The sequence below is a fragment of the Rhincodon typus genome, chromosome 26 (genome assembly GCF_021869965.1).
Source record: "Rhincodon typus isolate 14 chromosome 26, sRhiTyp1.1, whole genome shotgun sequence".
NCBI classification, from domain to species: domain Eukaryota; kingdom Metazoa; phylum Chordata; class Chondrichthyes; order Orectolobiformes; family Rhincodontidae; genus Rhincodon; species Rhincodon typus.
The window spans coordinates 41,477,751-41,495,518 of record NC_063357.1 but is presented as its reverse complement, the minus strand read 5'-3'; the positions used below and the strand labels follow the sequence as shown (position 1 = coordinate 41,495,518).

Genomic DNA, 17,768 nt, shown 5'->3' with positions numbered 1-17,768 from the left:
CTTTGATAATGTCAACTGTTTAGTAGGGTTTAATTATAAAAGGTAGACAATCAAGTTTCCTTTAGGGCTGAGGAGAGTAAAAACAATCTCTCTGAGTGGGGCTGCTGTAAGTTTAGATACTTAACCAGGGCTGACAGTTAACCCGATTTAAACCAGTTCCTGAAACAAATGAGGCAGAGGATTTTAAAAAATGGTCCCTGTGCAACTGACAGAGTGTGGCGTGGGCAGTATGGGGAGTGTGGGAGTTCAGCGAAGGAGGCTTTTCTTTTATTCTGCTGTCTTGTTTGCCTAACTACTTTCACAGATCAGTGGGGGCAGGTGCAGAATGGCCCCCAAGAGCTGGGACATTATTCAAGCATTAAATGAGAAGCACCAGGGATAAATAACAAAAAAAAGACAGCAAATGAGAAAAAGAGATTAAAGTTGGATTTCAATCAATGGATAAAGTGACTAAGAAGGCATAGGGGAATATACTTGCCTTCATCAGTCAAGGCATAGAGTTTACAAATGGGGAGGTTACGCTGGAATTGTAGCAAAGTTGGTTAGGCCACAGATATAGAGTAGTGTGTGCAGTTCTGGAATCCACACCATAGGAGGAATGTGGTAGCACTGGAGACGGTGCAGATAATATTTACCAGGATATTGCCTGGGCTGGAGAGTTTCAGTTATAAAGAGAGGGACAGACTGGGGTTGTTTTCTTTACAGCAGAGGAGATTGAGAAGGGACATAGTTGATGCAAAATTATGAGAGGCATAAATAGGAAAAAACTGTTCACCTTGATGGAGTGATCAATGACCAGGGAGCATAGATTTAAGGTAACAGGTAGAAGGTTTAGAAGAGATAGAACATAGAACTGTACAGCACAGGAATGGACCCTTCAGCCCACAACGTTGTGCCGAACACGACGCCAAATTAAACTAATTCCTTCTTGGTCCATATCCTTCCATTCTTTGCGTATTCTTGAGGTTATCTAAATGTCCCTTAAATGCCCCAATCGTATCTGCCTCCACCACCACCCCTAGAAGAGTGCTCCAGACTCCAAACACTCTGTGTAAAAAACTTGACCCTCATCTCTTTTGAGCTTTCCCCCCCTCACCTTAAATGCATGCCCCTTAGTTTTAGACATTTCAACTCCGGGAGAAAGATTCTGACCGTTAATCCTATCTATGGATCTCATAATTTTATAGACTTCTATCAAGTCTCTTCTCAGCCTCCGTCACTCCAGAGAAGACAACCCAAATTTTTCTACCCTCTCCTTATTGTTCATACCCTCTAATCCAGGCAGCATCCTGGTAAATCTCTTCTGCACCCTCTCCAAAGCTTCTACATGTAAGATATGAGGAAAAACCTCCTTTTTTCTGGAAGTCACCGCCAGTAAGGGTGGTAGAGACAGAAACCCTCATCATATTTAAGAAATATTTAGGCACATGCTTGTAATTTCAAGGCATGCAAGGCCATGGGCCAAATAGTGGAAAATGGGATTACGATAGTTAGGTTGTTGATCTTGACCAGCATGGATGTGATGGACCAAAGGGCTTTTTTCTGTGACGTTGATCTCCTAAGGCTCTATGTCTTTCAGTCAAGGTAAAGAGAGAGTCTGATCGAAGTTTGAAAAATTAGCAAGTAGGACTTAAATTTGAACTTACTTAGTCATGGCAGCCAAAGGCAGCTGAGTGGAATGTGTGACCTGTCATATGTGATAGTGTCCGAGATGACCACACCTGCAGGAAGTACTCCCAAAAGTAGAAATGTCAGCTCCTGTATCAGTGTTTGAGGGGCAGCTGGAGACGCTGTGGAACGTCTGCGATGCTGAGAAGAATGTGGACAGTACACTTAGAGAGGTGGCCACACCACAGCTCAACAGACTGAAGGAAAGAAGGAAATGGGTGATCACCTGGCAGTCAAAGAGGAACAGGCAGAAACCCCTGGCTCACAAATTGGTTTTCCATTTTGGGAGCTGATGAGGGCACTGTTCCTCAAGAGTGTGTGGGTTCTTCAAGGGAGGCAATGGCCTAGTGATAATATCCCTGGACTGTTACTCCAGAGACGCAGGTAATGTTCCGAGAACCCAGGTTCAAGTCCCACCTTGTGAATTCAACAAAAAAAAAAATTTGGAATTAAGATCTTATGGATGACCATGAAATCATTGCTGATTGTCAGGAAAAACCCACCCAGTTCACTAATGTCGTTTAGGGAAGGAAATCTGTCTTCCTTACCTGGTCTGGCTTACATGTGACTCCAGACCCGCAGCAATATGTTTAACTCTTAACTGCCATCTAAGCAATTGGGAATGGGCAGTAAATGCTGGCCTAGCTAGCAATACCCTCATCCCATGAATAAATTTTTAAAAAGACAGAGTCAAGCTTCTGGTAGCAAAACAGTCCAACTGTACAGGATGGGAGGAAGAAAAAAGGTGTGGTAGTGATGGGGGGTTCATGAGTTAGGAAAACAGACAGATGTTTCTGTGTGCTGAAGGGCCTGTACTGTGCTGTACTGTTCTATGTTCTGTGTTCTATGAAACTGTAGACCAGTGAGTCTAACATCAGTGGGAGGGAAACTGTTGGGGAAAATTCAGAAGGAGAAAATTAATACACATTTAGAGAGGCAAGGTTTGATCAGGATTGTCAGCATGGCTTTGACAGAGGGAGCTCATGCCTAAAATTCCACCAGATTTGTTTCGAGGAGGTGACAAAGTGTTTAGATGAGGGTAGGGCTGTTGATGTAGTTTATATGGATTTCAGAGAGGCCTGTGTCATGGTCCCACATGGGAAACTGATAGGGAAGCTAAAAGCTCATGGGATCCTGGGTAACTTGCCAAGATGAATCCAAAACTGGCTTACTAACAGGAGACAGAGGGGGTGGCAGAAAGCTGTTTGTGAAACTGGAGGCTGATATCCAATGGTATTCCACAGGAATCATTGTTTTAGTATGTTATTGATTGTGACATTGAAGAAAATATGAGGGGAATCATAAGTAAATTTGTGGATGACACAAAGATTGGCCAGGTGGTTGACAGTGAGAAAGGAAGGTGTTAGGTTACAGGAGGATATAAACAGATTAGTGAGATGGGCAGATCAGTAGTAGATATAAATTAACCCGGATAAGTGTGAGGTGCACTTTGATAGATATAACAAGACAAGGGAAGACTCAAAGAAGGACAGGACACTAGGAAGCTCACAGGAATAGAGGTATCTTCAGATCCCTGAAGATGGCAGGGCAGGTTAATAGGGTAGTTCAGAAGGCATTTGGGATGTCTGCCTTTATCAGCCATGAGATAGATTATAAGAGAAGGGAAGTTCAGTTGGAGCTGACAAGGACTTTGGTTGGACCACAGTTAGAGTATTGTATGCACAGCAAAGTTGACACACTACAGGAAGATGTGACTGCACTAGAGGGGGTGCAGTAGAGATTGGCCAGGATGTTGCCTGGGATGGAGCATTTTAACTAAGAAGAAAGGCTGGATAAGCTTGCGTTGCTTTCTTTGGAGCAGAAAAGACTGAAGGGGAGCCTGATAAAGGTGTGTAAGATTATGAGAGGAATGGACAGTGTGAATAGAAAACAGCCATTCCTATATCTTGAAGGCTCAATACTAAGATGCCTTAATTTTAATGTGAAACGCAGGGCATTGAGAGGGGATTTGATGCAAACAAATTCGTTCAGAGGCTGGTGTGAATCTAGAATGTACTGCCTGGGAGATTCGTAGAGATGGGTAACCTCACAATTTTTAAGACGTACTTGAACAAACACTTGAAATGTCATCACATTCAAGGCTACGAGTCAAGTGCTGGAAAATGGGACTGGTATACATTTAGAGCAGTTTTTGTCAGTACAGATTCAATGGGCTGAAGGGCCTCTTCTGTATTTTATGGTTCTAAGTAATAAATGGTGGACAGGAACGGTCTGCAAATGTGACATTTTGAATTGATATATACATAGGGGAAAAAAAAACCCAGTACTTCAACATGAAGAGAAGGGAAAAAGTCATTTGATCCGTTATGCTTTTGTGATCTCTAAAATTGTGATGAAAGCAATTGTCAAAATTTATGCAAGTGACCTGTTCAATCGCAGCACCGTGTACCATCTACAAGATGCAGTGCAAAAACTCACCGAGGCTCCTTTGACAACACCTTCCAAACTCCCAGCCACTATCGCCTGTAAGGACAGGACAGCAGGCACATGGGGTCACCACCACCTGAACGTTCCCCACTAAGCCGCTCACCAACCTGCGTGGAACTATATTGCTGTTCCTTTAGTGTTGCTCCTGAACAGTACTGCAGACTGCAGCAGTTCAACAAGGTGGTTTGTCGTGAGGTTCTCAAGTGCAACTGGGGATTGACAATAAACGTTGGCTTTGTCAATGATGCCCCTATCCCACAAATGAATTTAAAATCAGCTGATTTAAACAAGAATTACTACCCTGTTTTGAGAACACAGTAAGACAACAGCTGGGTAGAACTGAATTATGAGCTTGGCTTGGTTGAACCTGTAGCTTTCTGCAGTTCACAATACATTTTCTATTGGTTATTTCATAGTACAGTAGTGTTGCTGAAAAAAGTCACATCTTATCGAAGATTTTCATCTTGCACTCATCACGGTAATTCATGACAATTGTTAGTATAAAGGGAAAACTAGTTTCCATTATGTGCAAGTGCACCACACTGAATATCTGATTACCAGTCTTAAATTTGTTGTCCGTGTAATTCTTTGCACACAAGATTATTCTGCATGTTGTCCAAATGTGCAGTCACATCCAACGTTGCTAACAGGATTGTGAGTTTAGCCAGCACAAGCTGGTTGGATTGGTTGCAGAATGCCTGATTATAGTGTTGCAATGCAGATATTTATAGCATCCTTGAGTGGTACAATGGTGAACAGGCAAGCAAGGTCAGATAATCACATGGACACTGCTTCAATTTCTATGACTTCACAAATGTGAACTGTCCTTCACAGTATAAGAATATTGCTTTCCCTATAGAGATAGTAGGAACTGCAGATGCTGGAGAATCCGAGACAACAAGGTGCAGGGCTGGATGAACACAGCAGGCCAAGCAGCATCATAGGAGCAGAGAGGCTGACGTTTCGGGCCTAGACCCTTCATCAGAAAAGGGGGAGGGGAAGGGGGTTTTGAAATAAATAGGGAGAGAGTGGGAGGCGGATAGAAGAGGGATAGAGGAGAGGATAGGTGGAGAGGAAACAAACAGGTCGAAGAGGCGGGGATGGGGCCAGGAAAGGTGAGTGTAGGTAGGGAGTTAGGAAGGGGATAGGTCAGTCCAGGGAGGACGGACAGGTCAAGGGGGTGGGATGAGGTTGGTCGGTAGGAGATGGAGGTGCGGCTTGAGGTGGGAGGAGGGGATAGGTGGGAGGAAGAACAGGTTAGGGAGGCAGGGACGAGCTGGACTGGTTTTGGGATGCGGTAGGGGGAGGGGAGATTTTGAAACTTGTGAAATCCACACTGATACCATTGGGCTGCAGGGTTCCCAAGCGGAATATGAGTTGCTGTTCCTGCAACCTTCGGGTGGCATCGTTGTGGCACTGCAGGAGGCCCAGGATGGACATGTCGTCTGAGGAATGGGAGGTAGAGTTGAAATGGTTCGCGACTGGGAGGTGCAGTTGTTTATTGCGAACCAAGCGTAGGTGTTCTGCAAAGCGGTCCCCGAGTCTCCGCTTGGTTTCCCCGATGTAGAGGTAGCCACACCGGGTACAGCGGATGCAGTATACCACATTGGCAGATGTGCAGGTGAACATCTGCTTGATGTGGAAAGTCTTCTTGGGGCCTGGGATGGGGGTGAGGGAGGAGGTATGGGGGCAGGTGTAGCACTTCCTGCGGTTGCAGGGAAAAGTGCCGGGTGTGGTGGAGCTGGAGGGGAGTGTGGAGCGGACAAGGGAGTCACGGAGAGAGTTGTCCCTCCGGAAAGCAGATAAGGGTGGGGAGGGAAAGATGTCTTTGGTGGTGGGGTCGGATTGCAGATGGCGGAAGTGTCGGAGGATGATGCGTTGGATCCGGAGGTTGGTGGGGTGGTACGTGAGGACGAGGGGGATTCTTTTTTGGTTCTTATTGCGTGGACGGGGTGTGAGGGATGAGGTGCGGGAGATGTGGGAGACACGGTTGAGGGCGTTCTCGACCACCGAGGAGGGGAAGTTACGGTCCTTGAAAAACGAGGACAACTGAGATGTACGGGAGTGGAATGCCTCATCCTGGGAGCAGATGCGGCGGAGGCGAAGGAATTGGGAATAGGGGATAGCATTTTTGCAGGAAGGTGGGTGGGAGGAGGAGTATTCTAGGTAGCTGTGGGAGTCGGTGGGCTTGAAATGAATATCGGTTTCTAGGTGGTTGCCCGATATGGAGACAGAGAGGTCCAGGAAGGGGAGAGAGGTGTTAGAGATGGTCCAGGTAAACTTAAGGTTGGGGTGGAAGGTGTTAGTGAAGTGTATGAACTGTTGTCCTCGTTTTTCAAGGACCGTAACTTCCCCTCCTCGGTGGTCGAGAACGCCCTCAACCGTGTCTCCCACATCTCCCGCACCTCATCCCTCACACCCCGTCCACGCAATAAGAACCAAAAAAGAATCCCCCTCGTCCTCACGTACCACCCCACCAACCTCCGGATCCAACGCATCATCCTCCGACACTTCCGCCATCTGCAATCCGACCCCACCACCAAAGACATCTTTCCCTCCCCACCTTTATCTGCTTTCCGGAGGGACAACTCTCTCCGTGACTCCCTTGTCCGCTCCACACTCCCCTCCAGCTCCACCACACCCGGCACTTTTCCCTGCAACCGCAGGAAGTGCTACACCTGCCCCCATACCTCCTCCCTCACCCCCATCCCAGGCCCCAAGAAGACTTTCCACATCAAGCAGATGTTCACCTGCACATCTGCCAATGTGGTATACTGCATCCGCTGTACCCGGTGTGGCTACCTCTACATCGGGGAAACCAAGCGGAGACTCGGGGACCGCTTTGCAGAACACCTACGCTTGGTTCGCAATAAACAACTGCACCTCCCAGTCGCGAACCATTTCAACTCTACCTCCCATTCCTCAGACGACATGTCCATCCTGGGCCTCCTGCAGTGCCACAACGATGCCACCCGAAGGTTGCAGGAACAGCAACTCATATTCCGCTTGGGAACCCTGCAGCCCAATGGTATCAGTGTGGATTTCACAAGTTTCAAAATCTCCCCTCCCCCTACCGCATCCCAAAACCAGTCCAGCTCGTCCCTGCCTCCCTAACCTGTTCTTCCTCCCACCTATCCCCTCCTCCCACCTCAAGCCGCACCTCCATCTCCTACCGACCAACCTCATCCCACCCCCTTGACCTGTCCGTCCTCCCTGGACTGACCTATCCCCTTCCTAACTCCCTACCTACACTCACCTTTACTGGCTCCATCCCCGCCTCTTCGACCTGTTTGTTTCCTCTCCACCTATCCTCTCCTCTATCCCTCTTCTATCCGCCTCCCACTCTCTCCCTATTTATTTCAAAACCCCCTTCCCCTCCCCCTTTTCTGATGAAGGGTCTAGGCCCGAAACGTCAGCCTCTCTGCTCCTATGATGCTGCTTGGCCTGCTGTGTTCATCCAGCCCTGCACCTTGTTGTCTTGCTTTCCCTATACATTGGTTTTCTTCAAATGATCCCCAGATGAGTACAATACAAAAAGCTACATCAAAATATTGTCTTCCTTTGGCGATACACAAATTCTTTGTTCTTAAATATGATGTAAAAGAGCTGAAACATTATGACATTTTAATGAAATTTTTCACATAATTTGGTTGGGTGCGCGGGCAGTTTTGAACATTTCATGTGAGAGAAGTTGTTTCTGATCCAACTGATGCTATGAGAGAGTGGAAAAATTTTTGATGCATTCCTACCTTGCACATCCATCAACCCATCCAGGTTAGGCTGTAGGGGAGTGAGGTCTGGTTGAATGATGTCAGCATTGCTGGTGTACACTGCAGGAAATCATAACAGAACCACTGAGAAAAATCACTGCACACAATAAAAAAAGATTTCGACAGCAGCTTTCTCACACTCGGGGTATCCCAAAGCCTTTCACAGCCAAAGAAATGCTATTGAAGTATAGTCAGTCCAATGGAGAGAGATGCTCTGGTCTTTCATGGACAATGTCACAACTGAGTTTGGAAGGGTGAACCGATTTCTTTCTTTATCCCACTTTTCCTGTGCTTACAACGAAAGTTGAATTTTTAAAAAAAGGCCATGATGTTGTCAATTACGTCAAACTGTAAATTGCTCAGAATCAAAAACAAATCAATTAGGTTCCTTAAGTAACAAATACAAAACTAGACTATTGCAAACAAAACTTCTTTAAATAAAGGTCATAGGATTATTAAAAACAGATTTAAACTGTGCTCATATCTGCAATTAGTCTTCTTGAAAAATAACACACAACCTTTAAATCTGGGGGAAGAAATAAAATAACAATGCGTAGGGTTTTATAAGTACTTTGGCCAAGTTAGTTAGATTCGGAAAAAAATTGATAATTCACAGCATCCTGAATGCTGATGTGTAGATGAAGTTACTTCGCACACTGGCTGATAACATTGGAGAGTATTGCAGGATCAGTTATAGCTGTCTGAATTCACTTTTCTGGAGACAGTGCTGCAGACCTCCCCCTTGAGAAAACCTGCATTTGTGGTGATAAGTATTATATAAGGTAATGGTTCTGAAAAAAATCAATGGTGAAATTACATTATCTCTACCAAAGCTGATCATGTCACACACAGACTTCGGATGGAAACAAGACGTTACCCTTAAGACAAGCCTTAATTGGAAAGGGATGTACTCTGTACTGTTCCTGAGACTCCTCAGTAATTTTAATAAATCAAAGAATTGTGGATGCCAGAAATCTGAAATAGAATAGAAATCGTTCGATAAACTTAGCATGCCTGGCAACATCTGTGGGGAGAAAGCAGGGTTAATGTTTCAAGTCTGGTGATTGTTCTGAAGAAGGATCACTGGACTCAAAATATTGACGGTTTCTCTCCACAGATGCTGCCAGATCCGCTGAGTTTCTCCAGTAATTTCTAACTGATTAGTAATATTGACTAATTGCTATCATGTAATAAACTATTGAGTTAACTGAGACAAATGCTGTTTTGTAAAGACTCTACAGAGATGTATCCTCTACCACTGATCATTGGATAGGCCCCAGATATACTACAAACAAGGGAAGATTGGTTGCAGTGTTTAAGGTGAAATGGGAAAGATATAAAAAGGATCTAAGGGGCAAAATTTTTCACGCAGAGGGCAGTGCATGTATGGAATGAGCTGCCAGGGGAAATGGTGGAGGCTGGTACGATTACAATATTTAAAAGACATCTGGATGGGTATACAAATAGGAAGTGTTTAAGGGGATATGGGCCAAATGCTGGCAAATGGGAGTAGATTTATCTAGGATATCTGATCGGTATGGACAAGTTGGACCGAAGGGTCAGTTTCCATGCTGTAAGTCTCCATGACAGTGAGTTACCTCAAACATCCCTTACTCTGCGACATACCGATAGAGGTGGCAGATAGCATGAGGGGCCAAACAATACCTATTGGGGAAATACATGGTAACAACATTATAGATTTGGTTTCCGATCAACCAGGAGGAGAACCAAACTTTTTTTAAGGAAAGTAAATGTACTGCTTTCATTGCCAAAGAGAGAGCCTGTACTAACTATAAAATCAGCACGAGGGCAAGCTTAGCACTCCAGAGATAAACATTCACCAAGAAGTTATTAAGACATGCAGGGGGAAGACTGTGGAATGACAAAAAGAGAAAAAAAGGCAGTCACACTTAAAAAATCAGTAAGCACTGAAAAGGATTGGAAGCCACCTTGATCATTAAAGAAAATAGGAAAAGCCAGTCTGCAGCACAGAGATTCAATATTATAAAGAAACAGAATATTTGAAATCACTATAGAACTGCCACTGATACATTTTAAAGCATTGTTGTAGAATTTGATATATCATTACAATGGGGCGGCACGGTGGCTCAGTGGTTAGCATTGCTGGCTCACGGTACCAGGGAACTGGATTTGATTCCAGCCTTGGGGAACATTCTCCCCATGTCTGTGCGGATTTCCTCTGGGTGCTCCAGTTTCCTCCACAGTCCAAAGATGTGCGGGTTAGGTGGATTGCCATGCTAAACTGCCCATAATGTCTAGGGTGGGAATTGCAAGGATGGGGTATGGGGTGGGATGGTCCCTTTTCAGAGGGTCGGTGTAGACTCAATGAGTCGAATGGCCTGCTCCCACACCGTAGGTGTTCTATTCTAATAGAATTTAGAAGCATGAGCAAACAAAGAAAATTACTATGCAGCACCTAGCAAGTTCTACATTACTGAATTTAAAACAGCATGATGAATGCAAGAATACTGGCTTAAAGAACAGCAGATTAAAAGCAGCATTGAAATACTATAGATCTGGAACAGATTTACTGGAAGGAGAATTAATAAATACATATAGAAAATAATGGAGGTAGATATAATATTCAAAAACTCAAGGTCAGAGCAGTACAAAATTCAAAACCGGACATCGTGAAAGCAACAGTTCTTAAGGTACAATATTGCTTCAAAAAATATACACAAAGTCTGAAGCTGAGCAAGTTAATTCACAATTATATTCAGTGGGCTCGGTTGTAGATTATATTATTAATCAGAGGAATGTTAAAGAACGTAGATATTTTTGAAAATGTCCAAACGTTTTTGATAATTTATTCATTCACAGGATTTGGGCATCGTTGGCTAGTTCAGCATTTATTGCACATTTCCAAATACCCTGGTGATAGTGGTGATAAGCTGCCTTCTTACACTGCTACAGTCAATTTCAGAACAAAAACATTCTTGAACAAACAAGATTTAATGGAAGAATATGGTTTCTAGGGATTCCACAGCTAATTCCATAAAGGATCTCCAGAGATCAGCAGAAAGCTGAAATAAGGAGCTTTTAAATCAGAATTGTCGGAATTGTTGTTAAAACTTTGTCAGATTTCTTATTGCTTAGAGACTATTTAATTTTGTAAATGTTAGTCACATTGTGCTGGGAGCAAAAACCAGAGAGACTCTCAAACAGATCCTGAGAGGGAAGATTGACACTATCAAAAAAAGGGCAAAGAAAGAGTCTGTTCACTTTAAATGGTGTGGACACTCTCAATAGGCATGCAACAAACCAACATAGAGAGTAAGCCAAACACCAGATGGTGAGAACCACTGTCAGCACATGGGACAAGACCTCACAGGCGCAGACAATACACACATAACAAAGGAACAATACATTTGCAAAACTATAGGTCACTTCCAGAATGATGTGCAGAAAACACAGTTTAAGAACAATGGAAGTGCCAGTGGTCACCCACACAAAGATGTCTATATAATAGCGCACTCAACACTATTAAAAAATGATATCGACATTAGTTACCTCCATTGGAGAAGGTAGCCAGGAGTTTCCTAGAGAAACCTGCTGATCCAGAAGACACAGAAGTTGTTTATATCCGTGAACATCCTATTAATTTAAAGCTTGATACAGGGTGAGCATTTCTACCCTACCAGACCAGTTATCATGGCTAAAGCAGCAGAAATTACTGCTGCGCCCACCACCTCCACAGCCAGCAGCTCCAGAGGAGACAGCAACACTCAGCCCTGCCGAGTCTTCACCATCCCCCCAGACCTCCCCTTTACTGAGGACGAACGGTCAGTCCTCAGTAAAGGGCTCACCTTTGTCCCCCTCCACCCACGCATCAACGAATACCAGTCACGTTTGGACATTGAGCAGTTTTTCCGCCGCCTCCGCCTCTGCCCTTACTTCTTCAACCGTGAACTTAACCCTCCCTCTACTGAACCGTTCTCCCGCCTCCAACACACCCCCTCCTCCTGGACACCACCCCAAGGCCTCCTACCCTCCCTCGACATCTTCATCTTCAACTGCCGTCGAGACATCAATCGCCTCAACCTCTCCACCCCTCTCACCCACTCCAACCTCTCCCCCGCAGAATGTGCAGCCCTCCGCTCCAATCCCAACCTCACCACAAAACCCGCGGACAAGGGAGGCGCACTGACCTCTACATCGCCAAGGCCAGGCGCCAGCTCTCTGACACCTCCTCCTACCGCCCCCTTGATCATGACCCCACCCCCGACCACCAAACCATCATCTCCCAAACCATCCACAACCTCATCACCTCAGGTGACCTTCCACCCACAGCCTCCAACCTCATCATTCCCCAACCCCTCACCGCCCGCTTCTATCTCCTTCCCAAAATCCACAAACCTGACTGCCCTGGTCAACCCATTGTCTCCGCCTGCTCCTGCCCCACCGAACTTATCTCCACCTATCTCGACTCCATTTTCTCCCCCTTAGTCCAGGAACTCCCTACTTACGTTCGTGACACCACCCACGCCCTCCACCTCCTCCAGAACTTCCAATTCCCCAGTCCCCAACACCTCAACTTTACCATGGACGTCCAGTCCCTATACACCTGCATTCCCCATACAGATGGCCTAAAGGCCCTCTGCTTCTTCCGTTCCTGCAGGCCCGACCAGTCTCCCTCCACCGACACCCTCATCCGCTTAGCCGAACTTAGTCCTCATCCTCAACAACTTCTCTTTCAATTCCTCCCACTTCCTACAGACAAAGGGGGTGGCCATGGGTACCCGCATGGGCCCAAGCTATGCCTGCCTCTTCGTAGATTACGTGGAACAATCCTTCTTCTGTACCTACACTGGCCCTAAACCCCACCTCTTCCTCCGTTACATTGATGACTGTATCGGTGCTGCCTCGTGCTCCCACAATGAGCTCGAACAATTCATCCACTTCACCAACACCTTCCACCCCAACCTTAAGTTCACCTGGACCATCTCCAATACTCTCTCTCCTTCCTGGACCTCTCTATCTCCATCTCCGGCAACCACCTAGAAACCGATATCCATTTCAAGCCCACCGACTCCCACAGCTACCTAGAAAAGACCTCCTCCCACCCACCTTCCTGCAAAAATGTCATCCCCTATTCCCAATTCCTTCACCTCCGCCGCATCTGCTCCCAAGCTGAGGCATTCCACTTCCATACATCTCAGATGGTCTCATTTTTCAAGGACCGCAACATCCCCCCGTCAGTGGTCAAGAAAGCCCTCGACCGTGTCTCCCGCATTTCCCGCAACTCATCCCTGACACCGCCTCCCCGCAATAACAACCAAAACAGAATCCCCCTCGTCCTCACGTACCACCCCACCAACGCATCATCCTCCGATACTTCCGCCACCTGCAATCCGACCCCACCACCAAAGACATTTTTCCCTCCCCACCTTTAACTGCTTTCCGGAGGGACCACTCTCTCTGGGACTCCCTTGTCCGCTCCACACTCCCCTCCAGCCCCACCACACCCGGCACTTTTCCCTGCAACCGCAGGAAGTGCTACACCTGCCCCCCTACCTCCTCCCTCACCCCCATCCCAGGCCCCAAGAAGACTTTCCACATCAAGCAGATGTTCACCTGCACATCTGCCAATGTAGTATACTGCATCCGCTGTACCCGGAATATATTCGGAAGGACAGACAGGAAGGTAAGGGAGGTGGTGTAGCTCTGATATTCAAGGACGCCATCAGGGCAGTGCTGAGAGATGATACAGGTTCTGTGGAGAATGAGGGTGAATCCATTTGGGTGGAAATTAGAAATTCTAAGAGGAAAAAGTCACTGATAGGCGTAGTCTATAGGCCACCAAATAATAACATCACATTGGGGCGGGCAATAAACAAAGAAATAACTAATGCCTGTAAAAATGGTACGGCAATTATCATGGGGGATTGTAATCTACATGTAGATTGGTCGAACCAGCTCGGTCAGGGTAGCCTTGAGGAGGAGTTCGTTGAGTGTATCCGTGATAGTTTTCTTGAACAGTATGTAATGGAACCGACGAGGGAGCAAGCTATCCTAAACCTGGCCCTGTGTAATGAGACAGGAATAATTAATGACCTCATAGTTAGGGATCCTCTTGGAAGGAGTGATCATAGTATGGTTGAATTTAGAATACAGATGGAGAGTGTGAAGATAAAATCCAATACCAGGGTCCTGTGCTTGAACAAGGGGAACTACAATAGAATGAGGGAGGACTTGGCTAAAGTAGACTGGAAACAAAGATTTTATGGTGGGACAGTTGACGAGCAGTGGAGGACTTTCAAAGCAATTTTTTAAAGTGCTCAGCAAAAGTATATTCCAATGAAAAGGAAGGACTGTAAGAAAAGGGGTAATCTGCCATGGGTGTCTAAAGAAATAAGGGAGGCTATCAAATTGAAAGAGAAGGCATACAAAGTGGCCAAAAACAGCATGAAACTAGAAGATTGGGAAAACTTTAAAGGTCAACAGAAAGCCACAAAAAGAGCTATAAAGAAAAGTAAGATAGAACATGAGAAAAAACTAGCACGGAATATAAAGACAGATAGCAAAAGTTTCTATAAATATGTAAAACGAAAAAGACTGGCTAAAGTAAACGTTGGCCCTTTAGAGCATGAGAAGGGGAATTTAGTTATGGGATATGATGAAATGGCCGAGGCATTGAACAGATATTTTGTATCGGTCTTCACAGTGGAGGACACTAATAACATGCCAGTAATTGACAAAGAGACAAAGGTAGGTGAGGACCTGGAAACAATCATTATTACGGAAGAGGTAGTGTTGGGCAAGCTAATGGAGCTAAGGATTGATAAGTCTCCTGGCCCTGATGGAATGCATACCAGGGTACTAAAAGAGACGGCGGGAGAAATAGCAGGTGCGCTGGCGGTAATTTTCCAAAATTTGCTGGACTCTGGGGCAGTCCCAGCAGATTGGAAAACAGCAAATGTGATGCCACTGTTTAAAAAGGGAAGTAGACAAAAGATGGGGAATTATAGGCCGGTTAGCTTAACCTCTGTAGTGGGGAAGATGCTCGAGTCTATTCTCAAGGAAGAAATAGCAAGGCATCTTGATAGAAATTGTCCCGTTGGGCAGACGCAGCATGGGTTCATGAAGGGCAGGTCATGCTTGACAAATCTTTTGGAATTCTATGAAGACATTACGAGCAAGGTGGACAATGGGGACCCAGTGGATGTGGTGTACCTAGATTTCCAAAAGGTCTTCGACAAGGTGCCGCACAAGAGGCTACTGCATAAGATAAGGATGCATGGCATTAAGGGTAAAGTATTAGCATGGATAGAGGATTGGTTGACTAACAGGAAGCAAAGAGTAGGGATAAATGAGTGCTATTCTAGCTGGCAGTCAGTGACTAGTGGTGTGCCTCAGGGATCGGTGTTGGGACCGCAATTATTTACAATTTATATAGATGATTTGGAGTTGGGGACCACGTGTAGGGTGTCAAAGTTTGCAGATGACACTAAGATGAGTGGCAGAGCAAAGTGTGCAGAGGACTGTGAAACTTTGCAGAGGAACATAGATACATTGAGTGAGTGGGCAAAGGTCTGGCAGATGGAATACAATGTAAATAAATGTGAAGTCATACATTTTGGTAGGAGCAATAGTAAAAAGAGTTATTACTTGAATGGTAAAAAGTTGCAGCATGCTGCTATGCAGAGGGACCTGGGTGTCCTTGTGCATGAATCACAGAAGGTAGTCTGCAGGTACAACAAGTAATTAGGAAGGCAAATGGAATTTTGTCCTTCATTGCTAAAGGGATTGAAACTAAAAGCAGAGAGGTTATGTTGCAGCTGTACAAAGTGCTGGTGAGGCCACACCTGGAGTACTGTGTGCAGTTTTGGTCTCCTTACTTGAGAAAGGATGTATTGGCACTGGAGGGGGTGCAAAGGAGGTTCACTAGGTTGATTCTGGAGTTGAGGGGGTTGGCTTATGAGGAGAGACTGAGTAGATTGGGATTATATTCATTGGAATTCAGAAGATTGAGGGGGGATCTTATAGAAACATATAAAATTATGAAGGGAATAGATAAGATAGAAGTAGAGAGGATGTTTCCACTGGCAGGTGAAGCTAGGACAAGAGGGCATAGCCTCAAGATTAGAGGGAGCAGATTTAGGACTGAATTGAGAAGGAATTTCTTCACCCAGAGGGTTGTTAATCTATGGAATTCCTTGCCCAGTGAAGTAGTTGACGCTACTTCAGTAAACGTTTTTAAAGAAAGGTTGATTTTTTTTGAACAATAAAGGAATTAAGGGTTACAGTGAGAACGCGGGTAAGTGGATCTGAGTCCACGATAAGATCAGCCATGATCTTATTGAATGGCGGCGCAGGCTCGAAGGGCCAGACGGCCTACTTCTGCTCCTAGTTCTTATGTTCTTATGTTCTATCTTCTCCTCTATCCATCTTCTATCCGCCTCCCCCTCTCTCCCTATTTATTTCAGAACCCCCTTCCCCTCCCCCATTTCTGAAGAAGGGTCTAGGCCCGAAACGTCAGCCTTCCTGCTCCTCTGATGCTGCTTGGCCTGCTGTGTTCATCCAGCTCTACACCTTGTTATCTCAGATTCTCCAGCATCTGCAGTTCCTGCTATCTCAGAAATTACTGCCTGCTGAGCTGTGATTATATGGCACTGGTGGGATAACTGTCAAGAACATAAGAATGCTACAAGTTACACTGCAATGCAACACACATAACAGAATTGAAAATGTGTGTGTGGTTCATGATAAAAAGCCTTTACTGAGGACCTCGCCCATCGCCTGCAGTTCTACACATACATGTCCACTTTGGTCCTTGAGGAGTCCTATTCTCTCTCTAGTTATTCTTTGTCCTTTAATATATTTGAAGAATCTCTTTGGATTCACCCTAATCTTCTCGCCAAAGCTATCTCGCGTCCCCTTTTCACCCTCCTGATTTCCTTCTTCAGTAAACTCCTGTTTCCCCTGTATACCTCCAGGGATTCCCTTGATCCCAGCTGTCTGTTCCTGAGCCATGCCTCCTTTTTTCTGGTCAAAGCCTCAATATCTCTTGACATCCAGGGTTCCCTACTCCTGCCAACCTTGCCCTTCACTCTCACAGGAACACAGAGCGTGAACTGTAGCTGTCACACTTTTAAAGGCCTCCCAATTGCCAGAGGTCCCTTTGCCTGCAAACAAACTACTCCAATCAACCCCTGCAAGCTCCTGTCTAATTCCATCAAAATGTGCCTTGCCCCAATTTAGAACTTGTACCTGTGGACCAGTTTTGTCCTTCTCCATAACTATTTTAAAATTAATAGAACTATGGTCACTGGTCCCAAATGCTCCCCTACTGTCCCCTCAGTCACCTGTCCTGCCCTATTTCCCAAGAATAGGTCGGATTTTGCCCCTTCCTGAATAGGACCCTCTATATACTGCTTGAGGAAACTTTCCTGAACACATTTAACAAATTCCACCCCATCTAAAGCCCTTAACACTATGGCAGACCCAGTCTATGTTAGGAAAGTTAAAACCCCCACGAGAAGAACCCTATTTCTCCTGCAAGTCTCCACAATCTCCCTACATATTTGTTCTTCTAATTCCCATTGACTATTTGGGGCCCTATAGTATAACACCAATAATGTCTCCATCCCCTTCTTATTTCTTAGCTCCACCTAGAAGGCCTCACTGGATGATCCCTCAGTTATTTCATCTCTGACTACTGCTGTGATACTCCCCTTAATTAAAAACGCAAGTATCCCTCCCCTCTTTCCTCCACCTCTGTCTTGCCTAAAGCACCTGTACCTTGGCACATTAAGCTGTCCCCCCCCCTTAGCCATGTTTTCCTAATGGCTATAATATCCCAGGCCCAAGTACCTATCCAGGCCCTGAGTTCATCGGCCATTCCAGTCAGTCCTCTTGTAT

At 45.5% G+C, this 17,768-nt stretch overlaps 1 protein-coding gene across 1 annotated transcript in view; it reads right to left on the bottom strand.

Moving 5' to 3' along the window:
• The window catches only part of LOC109918816 (carbohydrate-responsive element-binding protein-like), a 145,281-nt gene that overhangs the window by 70,453 nt on the left and 57,060 nt on the right, over positions 1-17,768 (bottom strand). Inside the window, exon 7 of the mRNA XM_048612398.1 lies at positions 7,866-7,946. Within this exon, the coding sequence (XP_048468355.1) occupies positions 7,866-7,946 (81 nt within the window). The remainder of the gene's footprint in view (positions 1-7,865; positions 7,947-17,768) is intronic.